Here is a 16,014-nt window from a genome sequence, read left to right as displayed (position 1 = left end):
AGAAAAAAGTTGATTGTGATAAAGTACTGTGCATTGGCCCCCATCGTATGTACAAAAAAGTGCCCTCAAATGAACAAATTACATGCAAAATATTAGTGATATCATTTAATATCCTAGAGCTCAATGCAGTCAAACCTCAATAAAAGTGGTTTTTATAGGTAAAAGTGATTTCATTTCTTAAGATCTGAATGTTCAGAACTTTTTTACAAGTTCCATATACGATACACAACCGCAGCCAACCACAAATTAAACACCGTAAAAAAAGTTAAAATGAAACACAGAACATACTTAATTTTTTATTTTGAAATTCCCTATTCCCTCTATACAAGAACCTTTGCTGAAACACTTTCCACAAAGGCAGCAGTGAATTTTCAGAACGTTTTACATTTTTTCCCCTCAGCAAAAAGATAAATCACAGTGTAAATTATGTTGTTCTGCTGTCATCTTTGGCTGGGGTTAGACCCAGAAGTTGTTGACTAGCAAACCATTATAGTCAAATGTTGCTAGTGCTCCTCAGGCCTTTAAGCTACAAACTCAGCAAGGAATGTTTGCATTCATCTCTTTAAGGTAAAGGTACCACAGGGTATGCGACAGCATCAACTTCCATAAACTCTTATAGACAAATGGGAAAAATCTACAAAATTAGCGAGTAATATTACACAGCAATACACACGTTTTATACTCTACACAAAACCAAAATTCTTGGTCTTAATGGCGAGTAGCAATTTCTGTTTGAGAATCTGTTTAGAGGAATAGAGTGGGACGTAAAGTCGAGAAATGCAAGTATTTGCAGTAGGAAGGTGCTGGTCGTCTGGTGGTCTTATTGTGATGGAGGGCATAGGCTGAAATCCTTCTTCACTGGCTGGTAATGACGGGCTTGATGTCCAAAAGTAAACCTAAACAGGAGTATGATAATTACAAGTTTGGCTTTTAAGAGATTAACCCTTAATTCTGGCAATTATACATACAGCCCCATTCTTGTGTTAAAACCTACGAAGAGGTATTATTTAGAAGTGTCTTTTAAATTTCTTGTATTGAAAAGGAAAGTTTCAGGGTTGGAAAAGAAAAAAGTGTCAGGTATGTAGAAAAGTGACTATGTTTCAATGCTTCAGCTTCTCATTTGCAACATGAGGCTACTTGATCAAATGCTGTCTAAGGGCCCTTCCTGTTGCTAAATTTCGCAGGGCATGTCTTAGTAGGAATAAGGTACAAGGTCTCTGAAAAAGGTTCAAAATTCACAGAGGCTATCAAAAAGTTATTCTGCATTTTATCTACTAGCAAAACCACCCAATACTTTTCAGTGGTGCATTGTGATACACAGTAATTTTGTAACAGTAATTTAGTGTCAGACAGCATCTACTGTACATCAAAATCCATGCAATAAGCCATGCTAACACTGAGTTTTAAAACACATCTAATTTGTGTAATATAGTGTAAATTACTTTTTCTTTAAATATAACCAAAGATATACTTTCCTGAAATATTTTTATTAAAACATACTTTTCCTCATTGATGGTAGACAGTGACTATCTCTTAAGGTAAAGCTTTTAAAATCTTGCATTTATAGTACACAACTAAACAGACAAACAAAAGGGCTTCCCGAAGGTGGCACTAGTGGCAAAGAACCGGCCTGCCAATGCAGGAGAGCTAAGAGCTGCAGGTTCAATCCCTAGGTCGGGAAGATCCCCTAGAGGAGGACACAGAATCGTACTTCAGTATTCTTGCCTGGAGAATCCCACATACAGAGGAACCTGGCGGGCTACAGTCCATAGGGTCACAAAGAGTCAGACACGACTGAAGCAACTTAACACATACAAACAGACAAATATATTCATTATCTCAGAGTGACGAGGAACCCTAAACTAGTTATGTGAGAAATCTCATCTAGAATTCTATAGGAGGAGGCAGGGAAAAATAAAACTCTTCAAGTGTCAGGGTCTCCAAAATCTTCAAAGAATTTATAGAAGGGCTGGAAGGTACTGTAGACATACACCTGGCCCAACCTACTCATTTTACAGGTAAAAAACAATGTAAAGTGTTTCTCCAAGGATAAATGTGGTTACCCAGAGCCAAATTACTACACTGCTGGACCTCCAAGAAGTTGGAAAAAGATAAATACATAACAGAGGACTTCTCAAAACTTTTACTAGTGAACTAGGACTTTCCAAGAGGGAAATATACTATGTGTATAGTTTTGCTGCATAACCCTAGGACCAATAATTCAAGGGAGAAGAGTTTAGGAAACCCTCTTATATTCTTATGACCCTGAGACACATATGGAGAAGCCTAACAATATGTGAAGGATAACCTCCCAAAAGAGGAAGAGGAGGAGGTAGAAGACACCACGATATACTGCTGCTAAGCTGCTAAGTTGCTTCAGTCGTGTCCAACTCTGTGTGACCCCATAGATGGCAGCCCACCAGGCTCCCCTGTCCCTGGGATTCTCCAGGCAAGAACACTGGAGTGGGTTGCCATTTCCTTCTCCAATGCATGAAAGTGAAGTCGCTCAGTCGTGTCCGACTCTTCGCGACCCCATGAATTGCAGCCCACCAGGCTCCTCCGTCCATGGGATTTTCCAGGCAAGAGTACTGGAGTGGGGTGCCATCACCTTCTCTGATATACTGCTAAGCCCAAAGAATACAGGAGTTTAAAGAGTGAAGCTCACAATTAAAGCTGTTGCTGGACATTTTGAGGCCCCCACAGAGGGAGGTAGTCTCTGTCTCTCTTTTGTAAACAAGACTGAATAATTAGCAAATTTCTCTTCTAGGAGATGGCAGAAATGCAGTGAGATTTAACTTGACTGACTAGACAAGACACACTGGTTTTGCTCTGAATCCAGATTGACTACAGAAACCCTAGTAAGCAACTCAGGTACTCCTAAAACCAAAAGGTGCAGATACAGTATCTGCATTGGTAGGGACTTCAGTATTGGTCTACAAGTTTGTCAAAGTCAAAATACATGGAATTATAAGGAATGAACCTAGGGAACAGCCTAGGAAACTACCAGATGGCTACGTCAAGAACAAAAACCAGCTGGCAGCTAGGACTGCTGGACAACCTGTTGTGCTATAGTAGGGAAACACTGGGAGGCCTGGGGCCACGTGAAGATGAAGGAATGCTAAACACGTGGCCCCTACCCCATAAAAAACAAGTTACTAACTACCTTTAAAGGTAAATCGGAAACTGCATGCTTTCCTGCCCAACTATTTCCCCCTCTCAAATAAAATTGGGGGATATATCTAGAAATTGTATCATTTTTTATACATTCCATAGAGGTTTGGTTTAGAATACTAAGAACTAAGGCTGGTTCAACAGGGGAAATGTCACAGGGAACTATGAGGTATGAATAGAGATTTTCTGGATAAGGAATGTCCCTCAAATTTCTACAACAAAGTCTAGGGGAGGCTATCTTTTAAGGCCACTGGACAGGTTGATTCGGATATACTCACAGTTGGACATAAACTTCACAGACTTGATAGACTTCAGTATGATCAAAGTTTATACTGTCTTAATTTATGATCTATTAATTTATGTCTTAATTTATTAACTTAAGTTAATAAGTAATAAGATTAAAATCATAGACCATTCCCTTCTCCAGGGGATCTTCCCAACCCAGGCATCGAACATGGGTCTCTGGCATTACAGGCAGATTCTTTACCATCTGAACCACCAGGGAATAAAATCATAGACCTAGTACCCGTAATTAAGTTACTCTATTCATAGTATACAGAGCAATTACGATTTAATTAAAAAATTTTGCAAACACTTGCAACTAGTGAAAAAGATTAAGGATGGACGAAAGAGGCCATTAACATACATCAGCACTCACTATAGGGGGAAAAACAGGTCTCAACAGTAAGCTGGTATTATATCTTCAGGACTAAGGATAGCATTTTAATAGCTAAGATGTATTTCACTCTATTTATAGTTTTACTCATACTTCAGATGTCCTTATTATAGAATAGAGAAACAAAATTGCCTTTTATTTCTGACCTTCAATTTCCTTAGCCGAAATTAAAATCATTACCAATTTAAAACAAAAGGCTGTCTTTCATACAGTATTTAAGGTTTTTACAGTTTTTTCTACAAATTTTATGAAAACACTTACAAGATCTTGTCGTTCTGTCATGCTCATCTTCTCTACAATTGACCAGAACCACCGCTTGAACTGCAAGAGCTTCTCAGCATTTTCTCCTACAAATAAACATAAATTCAATAAATACTATGCATCAGTTGTATTTTTAGAATACTTATAAAATTAAAATGTGAATGGGGGGGTCTAATCCTAATACAGGAAATTAAGACCATTTGTACAATGTGAAATACAGTTCATTAGCCTATCCCAATGACCAAGAAAAACGAACCACTAGCCTCAAAAATCACATGACTTTAATTCCATGACTAAGTCATGATTCTTCTCATGATGTTAAACCAGTGCTTCTCAAAGTTTAATGAGTTTACAAGTCACTTGGGAGATCTTTTTAAAATGCAGATTCTCATTCACTAAGTATGGAGGAAGAAAGGGGAAAGAAACCAGAGATTCTGCATTTCTAAAAAGCTTCCAGATGATGCTGATATTGTTGATTTGAGGATCATACTTGGGAGTGTCTTTAGATATTTTTTCCCCTTCTAGGTTTTTGGTTTATATCAATAAATAAACCAAATTCTTATGTCACAAATATTGTAAACTATATTATTATTTAGCACAAAAACTATTATGCAGTGATCTGCATGTTACCAAGCATGAAGGAAAAACAAGAAAATTTACCCAAATTTAACTTACTATTTGGCTGAAGCTGTTTGCAAAATATGAAGAATAAAAGGGAAAAAACTGGTACATTCATGCATGGAATTAATCTTGGACTAGAAGTATAGTCTTCTCATGAATTTCTTGGAAGTTCCAGTATTTTATTGTATGTGTTAGTCACTCAGTCTTGTCTGACTCTTTGCGACCCCAGAGACTGTAGCCCACCAGGTGCCTCTGTCCCTGGAATTCTCCAGGCGAGAATAATGGAGAGGGTTGCCATTCCCTTCTCCAAGGGATCTTCCCAACCCAGAGATCAAACCCTGGTTTCCTGTACTACAGGCGAATTCTTTACCATCTGAGCCACTAGGGAAGCCCATTTTATTGTATAGTCACAGCTAAAAAGTCTACTCCTAGAATATGGGACTTTGCAAAGAAAAAGTTGCAACAAATCAAGCACTGAAGACAAATATTATTCTAGAATTATCACTACCTCTTGTTACTCTTTCTAGATTTTTCATGTGGTTGTGTGTTACATATCTTTCTAAGTGTGCTCTGGGTTCAGTTCTGAAGTTCTAAAAAGTGAAGTTCTGTATTTTTGAGTTTCTTATTAACAAATTCAAAAGAGAGGCAGAAGGGAAAAAAGGCTACATCATGCAATCAAATTCTTTAGAGGACTTAAGAAACATGAATTGGGAAAGGCCAATAGAATTGTCATATGGATTATTTTTTTCTAAATAAATAAAAACCCTTTCAACACAGTTGTTCACCACAAAGAATTTTTACTATTTCATACTAAACCATACATTCTTTAAAATATAGAAAAATAAAGCAATAAAAGAATTAAGAATAACCTAATAATAAGCTATCATAGTTCAAACATATCTTAAAATATATAAAAACCCAAGTAATAAACAGCATTTCCTAAGTCCCTATAAATAGATTAAGAATTAGAAACCCAGAAAACTGACTGACCAAATTATCTGTATAGTTTATTTGTTACGTAAACATTTAATAAATTTCATACCTGATTCATCATTGAAAGAGGTGAAACTGATCAGCATCTGCACGTTAACCTCACCACAGCCATTTACCAAAAGCCTAAAGTCTTCTGCTGTTAAATCTTCTAATGAATTTTTTGGAAGCACATCCAGTAGACCTTTCCTCATTGCCTAGAGGATTTCAAAAATTACCTATTTATTACTATCAGTACTTTATTTTCTACATAGCAGTTATTATCATTAAAGCCCAATGTCTAATTTTAACAGCCTAAGAATACTAAATAATACTAAAAAGTGAAGTTCTGTATTTTGAGTTTATTAACAAATTCAAAAGACAGGCAGAAGGGAAAAAGGGCTACAGGTTCAACAGTAAAGGACTATTATTTTATCTCACGAGTTAAATAGTATTTAAAATTATGTTAGTAACAAACAGGCTGGTCCTTAAGAAACAATCTGTTAATCATGTTATCCTATCAATATCCTAGGAAAAGTATGATGATGACAAAAACCAATATCCCTGACACAAACTTACTGAGAAATGCCAAGAACTGTTCTAAGCACCTTACATATGTGAATTAATTAACGCTAACCTCATCCTCATTTTGCAGAGGAGGGAACAAAGGCATAAAGTACTTGAGTTGTTGCTAATGTTATACAGCTAGAGCAGGCTGCAGTCATGATTTGCACCCTGACAGTATTAATTCCAGAGCCCACACAATTATTCCCAGCACAGGGATCCAAACCACTTCATAAACACTTTTCACCAGGAGGAGAAACAGTTAACATAGTGGGCCTGATGCTGCTCTTTAGAAGAGTCTGATGGGAGGATGGTCCTTGACAGGCATCTGGAAACTTGGCTTTTGGAATGTTCCCTACATTATTACTAACTGATGTGGGAATAAGCTCTGCAGTAACAGCTTGCCTAGACTATCTGTGCAAAGGTGATTTATGATGAACATGTGTTTTTCCTTTGGGAGTCTGACAGGACTCTGATATTTCCTCTGCTAGTAGGACTGGTCTCCAATAAAAAAGCTGCGCCCCGACTCTTAAGTAGGCTTCCCTAAACACAAACACTGCATACGCACTGCTGTAATTCACTGCTGGAGGAAGAACATACTGTTTCTCTGTGACAACTCATACCCCCAGAAAGAGAGCTTTGAAGCTTGTACCTGGATTCCTCCAGACTTCATCTGATGTAAATCTCCCCTTGTGAGAGTCCTTTTGCTATAATAAACCATACCGGTAACTGCCTCCGAGTCTAAGGAATCCACCTAGTGCGTCACCAGAGGCATGGATGGTTGCAGGACTCTAAAACAAAATCATCTGAGTCCCATAAAGAATCCTTTCCAAATTTTTACTCACCAGATCTACTTTCTGATGATTACATGGTTTTTCCAAGTAGTTTTACCCAAAAAGAAAGGAGTTGGTCTGGACTCAGGTACAATTTATACTGTGCGTAAACTCATTTTGGTTTTAAAAATTTTGACCCTTCATAAGCAAGCTGAATACACTGTAAGCTAGTTTAAAACACAGAAGATACAAATAGCCTCATCAGATCAAGTAACATTTTTTGGAAAAAACTTACATGTAATGGCTGTTCTGCAACTACCAACATTCTATGTTCAGCATATTTCCGCACATACTCATAAACATTCTGAGGAGTGACTGGTATATTTACACCATTAGGAATAAGTTCAACCTGTGGAAAATTTAGCAGTGCCATTTAAAACCAATTTTGACAAAGCAGGAGTAAGTTAACAGTTCATAAAACAATTTCCTGAAATTTTAAAATCTAAAGATAATTCTGTATTTGACAACTAAGAAATGCAGACATTCTAGGCCTAAGTAACTATGAACTCTTCAACCTCTCAATCTGTCTCACTAACTCTCCATCCATTCATATCTTTCTCTCCATCTCCTACTGTGTCTTTGTGTGCATGTGTGTGTGTCTCTTTCTCTTTCTTGGTCCCTATCTATCTAAATTGTTTTTCTATGTATCAAGCACAATAGACTAACCAAATTCATTTGTTTTACCTGTCCTCCACCTTCTTCTTTACACAGGTCAATTGCAAATGCCAAATCCATTGCTGAGAAAACAGCATCAGCATCTGAACTCTGAGAAGCAAGAATAAGTTGCCGCAAACTCTCGTACATCACAGGGTCAAAAAAAGCAAAATCGTGCCAATTGACCTAAGAGAGTAATCATATGAAAACGAATTATGAAAGAAACATCTTAATTGAATTCATTAGTTAAGTTGAAATCTATGATAAAAATTTTATCTAATTTGAAGATACATGATACACTGATATAGAATAATATCCCACTAATATAACTGATCTAAAGAGGTAAAATTTTAACAAGTCTTTGGCTCTGATAATACATTTAATTTTCAAAGTATGAAAAGTATATATTTTTAAAAAATTTAAAGCCAGGAGTGTAAAGCTTTAAGTTCTAAATTTTTTGCAGGAACCAGCACTAATTATTAAAAAGTGATTATGCTGAGCAGCTGATCCTAAATACACATCCTGTAATTCCAGATGATAAATCTAATGCTCAAAGGAATTCAGGAACTTGCTGAAGATCATATATCATTGGGTTATAACTTGAGTCTGTTTGATTTCATGACCTTTTCCATAAACCTTGCTAAAGGCTCAACATTTCTATGCTGCTAGCTTTTAAGTCCAGTTCTTTCTCTGCACAAGAGCATTTTACCTGGAACACGTCAACAGAGTCAGCATTTAAAAAAAAAGGAAAAAATATATATTATAGTATGATATGCTGTAAGAGAAAACAATATTCACTATTGGGTTTAAGCAGAGAAAATTACTGATAGACCACAGCGTTAACAATGCTAACTCATATCAGATGTGTGGTGTGCATCTGTAGCAAAGACCATACAATATTTTGTTGTTATAGTGTGTAATTAGTATTATGCCTTAATTTAAAGAATGTGTTTTTCTCTTCCTACCTTCCCCATCATAAAGGAATGTACAAGTTGGCAAACTACCAAAACACAAAAGAAAATATGCTAATTCTGTCACCAAGAGATAATTATCAAACACTGCTGAGCTAGATGTTCTTACCTTTTCTCCCTTCTACCAACATACATCTTACATACAGTTTTGAGGCTAAGAGTGCTCTTTTCAATACAATGCTGCTTCTATTGCCATTACTTGCTAGAACAAATAATAATAACACTTACTGAACACGTACTATGTTCCAGGCACTATACTGTTGTCTTTACCATTGTATAAATGAGTAATAAATGTCCAAGGATTTGTCTGCAACAGGATCCAGGTCCGCCAATCCCTCTAAACTCACCTCTGTGTTTCTCATTTTCCTATGCTGTCTCCTCCATGAATTGAGATTTTTCCCCATGTCATTAAATGCTTGAACATGACTTTATAATGACTAGAATGCTTTAAAATTTAATATTAATGCCATAACTATATATTTTATAAAAAAAAATTTTGCAACTGTAAAAGCAGTTAGATTCATTAAAATCACTTACTTTCCTACCAAGCAACACTTTAATCACATGTCTATTCAATGTGATAGGACACAGTTCATTCTGTAGTAGACACAGTCCAAGAATCCTAAAAATAAAAACAAGCAAATAGTAATTAAATTAAAAAATTCTAGACCACATAACCCCATATACATAATATACACACTTAAATAAATTTTTATAGTAGAAGATATATATACACATTTTACAGACTAAAATATTTTAGAAAAACCTCATAAACTGAAATTTAAAAAAAATTCAAATGTAAGATTAGAGTGACTTTACCTGCCAATATTTCTGAAACAATTCAATCTTGCTTCTGTGTTTTTGCCAGGCCTTGGAGTATAAAATCCTCTTTTCCCAGGTTGATAAAACAAAGGGGCATTGTCGTCACCATCATCTGTATCATCTAAATCCATATCTACTACACTTCGACTAGAACCATGACGCTTTCGGTTTTCCTAATAACAGAGTATCAGAGATCAAGTCCCAAGATTTTATTTCTATTTTAGTATATGTGTATACAAGAGAATGATTATTATTTAAAAATACCATTATAACCCTCTTTAAAATTAGTAATAATCCAGGTACCCACTCCAAAAAAAATGAACAGTAATATTTTTAACATTACCGAAGACTGATATTTAACAAAGCATACAAACTGGTTCTCTTAAATCACTTAAATGTAAAGTTCGATAAGTAAAGCAAGTTTCATATTTAAATGTAAATAAACTTTATTCATTCTTTCAGAATTGTGATATACAAAGCTTGTGCCTGTTAATTTCTCTGTCCATTCAAAATCACTCAATGAAACTCTGGTAGCTTCTTTTACGTTGATTCCTTAAATTTATTTTCCCTTGATAGAATTCTGGATTGACAATTTGTAAGGATGATGCTGCAACTGTCTTCTGGCCTTCTGATGAGAAATCCACTGCCTTGCACATTACTGTTTCTATGTAAGGCACTATTATTTTCCTATTAGTTTCACAGCAGCTTGATTATCCCTAGTCAGATTTTTCTCTCAGTTTATCCTGTTTAGGGTTCACTAACCTCCTTGAATCTGCAAATAAATATGTCGCGCACCAAATTTGGGAAGGTTTCAGATACTATTTCTTCAAATATTTTCCTGTAGCAATCTCATTCTCCTCTTCTGGGCACTCCAATGACATTAATGTTTAACATAGTCCAACAGGTCTCTGAAAACTGTTGTTTGAGATCTTTTCTCTTTCTATTCTTCAAAATGGATAGTTTCTATCTTCAAACTGACTGATACTTTTCTATATCATCTTCGTTCTGCTATTGACCTATTCAGTGAACTTTTTAATTTTCATAAGTACTTTCTATAATTTTACCTTGGTTCTCTTTTTCTATTCCACTGTTGTGAATCTTTACCTTTCCATTCATTTGCTTATCTTACAGAACATGAGATAAAGTTTTTGATAATTCCAACAAGTGGGGTCACCTCAAGGTTAGCATCACTTGGTTCTTGTCCCAGGAGAATTGGTGAGTCTCTGCTGGTTCTTTGTATGTTGAATAATTTTGGAGTGTATCCTGGACATTTTTTTACTAAGTTATAAAACTCTGGGTCTTGTTGAAATGATATGGAGAATGCTAAATTTTTTGGCCCAGGTAAATAACCAGATAATAACCTGGTTAGGTTCAGACTGGAAGTATCTTCTGGGTGCGGTGGTCCCAGTGTCTGCCTCTTTGTGACCCCATGGACTGTGGCACTCCAGACCCCTCTGTCCTCCACTATCTCCTGAAGTTTGCTCAGATTCATGTCCACTGAGTGAGTGATGCCATCCAACCATCTCAACCTCTGTCACCCCCCCCTCCTCCTGCCCTCAATCCTTCCCAGCATCGGGGTCTTTTCCAATGAGTTGGCATCAGGTGGCCAAAGTATTGGAGCTTCAATAACAGTCCTTCCAATGAGTAGTCAGTGGTTCCATTACCAAAAGCCTTTTAATTCTACTATGGGTCTGTTCTGCATATGCACCATGTGGCATAGTCTGGTAGTATAGTTTATTTCTTAAAGCATGTGCTATCTTCCAGTTAAGAGACAGCAATGGGGATCAGCTTTACACTCCTGCCTGAAATAATGCCCCAACAGTTGTTTTTCAAGTTTTGACTTCCCTCCAATCTGTGTGCTGCTGTTTATTTTTCAGAATTCTCAAGCAGTTCCTTTCTTAATTTTTTCCAGAGTTATCAGTTAAAGAGATACGATTATCACTGGCCCTGAAGTTCTTAGGGAGCTTACAAATTGAAATACAGCATGCACTTAACAGACAAGAAAGAATACTAGAGTGGGTAGCCATTCCCTTCTCCTGCGGATCTTCCTGATGCAGGGATTGAAAACCTGGGTCTCCTGTACTGCAGGTGGATTCTTTACCATCTGAGCTACCAGGGAAGCCCACAAAACATCCCTTACCTGTACTTTTTCTGAAGAGTCTAATAATCCAAGATCCAGGATACTATCAGCTCCATTTTCCCTAAAAACAAATAATATTCCAGGTAACTGAAATTTCTAGAATTTAGTGTAGAGAAAACCATATGCATTTAAATTTTTAAGACTTTATCAACATACTTGTTTTGAAGTAAATAAGTATCTAGGACACTTTACTAGTCTTAATGCAGTTCTAGGAGCAGAAATGTCAATAATATACACAAAGATACTACATGTATGATCCAAGACAATGAACTAAAGGCTATCCGATTTAAGACAAAGTAAATGCAGTCTTCATAGCGGGACTGAAATTTGAGCTCAGGGAAAACATTGTAAAAGAACAGGAAAAAGTTCAGAAGGCAACCACAATAGGAATCAAATGTTCCAGTGTATTTAACTGTTCTAGAATACTAACAAATTCACTGTTCAATCCATAAAGGCAGGTGAAAGCAGTCAATATTCTGTATTCTTGTATTCAACAGAAAATACAACTAAAATAGCAACTCTTACATATATTTACAAATGTCTTTCCCCTCCCCCCAAAAAAGGCACATTATTTGCAACTTTTTATATAGCAGGCTAAGCTATACTCAGATCAGATCAGTCCCTCAGTCGTGTCCGACTCTTTGAGACCCCATGAATCGCAGCACGCCAGGCCTCCCTGTCCATCACCAACTCCCGGAGTTCACCCAGACTCACGTCCATCGAGTCAGTGATGCCATCCAGCCATCTCATCCTCTGTCGTCCCCTTCTCCTCCTGCCCCCAATCCCTCCCAGCATCAGAGTCTTTTCCAATGAGTCAACTCTTCGCATGAGGTGGCCAAAGTACTGGAGTTTCAACTTTAGCATCATTTCTTCCAAAGAAATCCCAGGGCTTATCTCCTTCAGAATGGACTGGTTGGATCTCCTTGCAGTCCAAGGGACTCTCAAGAGTCTTCTCCAACACCACAGTTCAAAAGCATCAATTCTTCGGCGCTCAGCTTTCTTCCCAGTCCAACTCTCACATCCATACATGACCACAGGAAAAACCATAGCCTTGACTAGACGGATCTTTGTTGGCAAAGTAATGTCTCTGCTTTTGAATATGCTATCTAGGTTGGTCATAACTTTCCTTCCAAGGAGTAACCCTCTTTTAACTTCATGGCTGCAGTCACCATCTGCAGTGATTTTGGAGCCCAGAAAAATAAAGTCTGACACTGTTTCTACTGTTTTCCCAACTATTTCCCATGAAGTGGTGGGACCGGATGCCATGATCTTTGTTTTCTGAATGTTGAGCTTTAAGCCAACTTTTTCACTCTCCATTTTCGCTTTCATCAAGAGGCTTTTTAGTTCCTCTTCACTTTCTGCCATAAGGGTGGTGTCATCTGCATATCTGAGGTTATTGATATTTCTCCCAGCAATCTTGATTCCAGTTTGTGTTTCTTCCAGTCCAGCGTTTCTCATGATGTACTCTGCATATAAGTTAAATAAACAGAGTGACAATATACAGCCTTGACGAACTCCTTTTCCTATTTGGAACCAGTCTGTTGTTCCATGTCCAGTTCTAACTGTTGCTTCCTGACCTGCATACAAATTTCTCAAGAGGCAGATCAGGTGGTCTGGTATTCCCATCTCTTTCAGAATTGTCCACAGTTTATTGTGATCTACACAGTCAAAGGCTTTGGCATAGTCAATAAAGCAGAAATAGATGTTTTTCTGGAACTCTCTTGCTTTTTCCATGATCCAGCGGATGTTGGCAATTTGATCTCTGGTTCCTCTGCCTTTTCTAAAACCAGCTTGAACATCTGCAAGTTCACCGTTCACATATTGCTGAAGCCTGGCTTGGAGAATCTTGAGCATTACTTTACTAGCGTGTGAGATGAGTGCAATTGTGCGGTAGTTTGAGCACTCTTTGGCATTGCCTTTCTTTGGGATTGGAATGAAAACTGACCTTTGCCAGTCCTGTGGCCACTGCTGAGTTTTCCAAATTTGCTGGCATATTGAGTGCAGCACTTTCACAGCATCATCTTTCAGGATTTGGAATAGTTCAACTGAAATTCCATCACCTCCAATAGCTTTGTTCGTAGTGATGCTTTCTAAGGCCCACTTGACTTCACATTCCAGGATGTCTGGCTCTAGGTCAGTGATCACACCATCGTGATTATCTGGGTTGTGAAGATCTTTTTTGTACAGTTCTTCTGTGTATTCTTGCCATCTCTTCTTAATATCTTCTGCTTCTGTTAGGTCCATACCATTTCTGTCCTTTATCGAGCTCATCTTTGCATGAAATGTTCCTTTGGTATCTCTGATTTTCTTGAAGAGATCCCTAGCCTTTCCCATTCTGTTGTTTTCCTCTATTTCTTTGCATTGATCGCTGAAGAAGGCTTTCTTTTCTCTTCTTGCTATTCTTTGGAACTCTGCATTCAGATGTTTATATCTTTCCTTTTCTCCTTTGCTTTTTGCTTCTCTTCTTTTCACAGCTATTTGTAAGGCCTCCTCAGACAGCCATTTTGCTTTTTTGCATTTCTTTTCCATGGGAATGGTCTTGATCCCTGTCTCCTGTACAATGTCACGAACCTCATTCCATAGCTCATCAGGGACTCTATCAGATCTAGGCCCTTAAATCTATTTCTCACTTCCACTGTATAATAATAAGGGATTTGATTTAGGTCATACCTGAATGGTCTAGTGGTTTTCCCTACTTTCTTCAATTTAAGTCTGAATTTGGCAATAAGGAGTTCATGGTCTGAGCCACAGTCAGCTCCTGGTCTTGTTTTTGCTGACTGTATTGAGCCTCTCCATCTTTGGCTGCAAAGAATATAATCAATCTGATTTCGGTGTTGGCCATCTGGTTATGTCCATGTATAGAGTCTTCTCTTGTGTTGTTGGAAGAGGGTGTTTGTTATTACCAGTGCATTTTCTTGGCAAAACTCTGTTAGTCTTTGCCCTGCTTCATTCCGTATTCCAAGGCCAAATTTGCCTGTTACTCCAGGTGTTTCTTGACTTCCTACTTTTGCATTCCAGTCCCCTATAATGAAAAGGACATCTTTTTTGGGTGTTAGTTCTAAAAGGGCTTCTAGGTCTTCATAGAACTGTTCAACTTCAGCTTCTTAAGCGTTACTGGTTGGGGCATAGACTTGGATTACTGTGATATTGAATGGTTTGCCTTGGAAACGAACAGAGATCATTCTGTCGTTTTTGAGATTGCATCCAAGTACTGCATTTCGGACTCTTTTGTCGACCATGATGGCCACTCCATTTCTCCTGAGGGATTCCTGCCTGCAGTAGTAGACATAATGGTCATCGGAGTTAAATTCACACATTCCAGTCCATTTTAGTTCGCTGATTCCTAGAATGTCGACGTTCACTCTTGCCATCTCGTTTGACCACTTCCAATTTGCCTTGACTCATGGACCTGACATTCCAGGTTCCTATGCAATATTGCTCTTTACAGCATCAGACCTTGCTTCTATCACCAGTCACATCCACAGCTGGGTATTCTTTTTGCTTTGGCTCCATCCCTTCATTCTTTCTGGAGTTATTTCTCCACTGATCTCCAGTAGCATATTGGGCACCTGCTGACCTGGGGAGTTTCTCTTTCAGTATCCTATCATTTTGCCTTTTCATACTGTTCATGGGGTTCTCAAGGCAAGAATACTGGTTTGCCATTCCCTTCTCCAGTGGACCACATTCTGTCAAATCTCTCCACCATGACCCGCCCGTCTTGGGCTGCCCCACGGGCATGGCTTAGTTTCACTGAGTTAGACAAGGCTGTGGTATACTAGTGTTGCTGTATCCAGAAATGAGGAAGAGGAATGAAAATGTAGTACATAAAAGTCAAGAAATGAAAAATAGTTAACAGCAAAGAAAAGAAACTTCTAGCAATAGTCTTTGGCTTGGACCATTCAAAAGCTCTGAGACTGGTAAATAGCTAGAATAAATTAAACGGCTGTTTACTTCAGGATTTAGCCAACCCACTTATCCATTTCTAGGACCATATCTAATCTTGAAGTTCCTCATTCAATATCATGACTAGGAGGAAAAAAAAAAACACATCTTCATTTAAAATAACACTTCAAAGCCTCAAACTGGATATTAGAGTAGCCCCAGGATAGAAGGGCACAGATTAAATGTATCTTCTTGTCACTTTAACCTGTCACTTGGGGAAAAGAACGGTAAGTAATTTAAATTAGGTATTTTTAAGTTTTATATTAAAACAAATATATTGCACAATAAAAGCAAAGATTTGCATGATTTCCAAGATAAATCAGGATGCCTAAAAGAAATTTCTTATTTACTACAAAGACTCAGGGATTACACCCAATTCCTTGAGGTATC

The 16,014-nt window shown here is 37.6% G+C and overlaps 1 protein-coding gene across 5 annotated transcripts in view; it reads right to left on the bottom strand.

The window, feature by feature from the left end:
* Positions 1-265: 265 nt before the first annotated feature.
* The window catches only part of UBR5 (ubiquitin protein ligase E3 component n-recognin 5), a 136,980-nt gene continuing 121,231 nt past the window's right edge, over positions 266-16,014 (bottom strand). For all 5 annotated transcript variants that reach the window (XM_070802830.1, XM_070802831.1, XM_070802833.1 and 2 more), the window contains exons 52-59: positions 11,683-11,743; positions 9,540-9,715; positions 9,258-9,342; positions 7,780-7,935; positions 7,331-7,444; positions 5,772-5,916; positions 4,109-4,194; positions 266-896 (exon numbers count right to left, since the gene is read on the bottom strand). In XM_070802830.1, coding sequence (XP_070658931.1) covers positions 684-896; positions 4,109-4,194; positions 5,772-5,916; positions 7,331-7,444; positions 7,780-7,935; positions 9,258-9,342; positions 9,540-9,715; positions 11,683-11,743 — 1,036 coding nt within the window. In that variant the 3' untranslated portion in view covers positions 266-683. The remainder of the gene's footprint in view (positions 897-4,108; positions 4,195-5,771; positions 5,917-7,330; positions 7,445-7,779; positions 7,936-9,257; positions 9,343-9,539; positions 9,716-11,682; positions 11,744-16,014) is intronic.

The sequence above is a fragment of the Bos indicus genome, chromosome 14, assembly GCF_029378745.1.
Source record: "Bos indicus isolate NIAB-ARS_2022 breed Sahiwal x Tharparkar chromosome 14, NIAB-ARS_B.indTharparkar_mat_pri_1.0, whole genome shotgun sequence".
NCBI lineage: Eukaryota > Metazoa > Chordata > Mammalia > Artiodactyla > Bovidae > Bos > Bos indicus.
The sequence above is the reverse complement of the archived record's forward strand: the minus strand, read 5'-3'. Positions and strand labels throughout refer to the sequence as shown.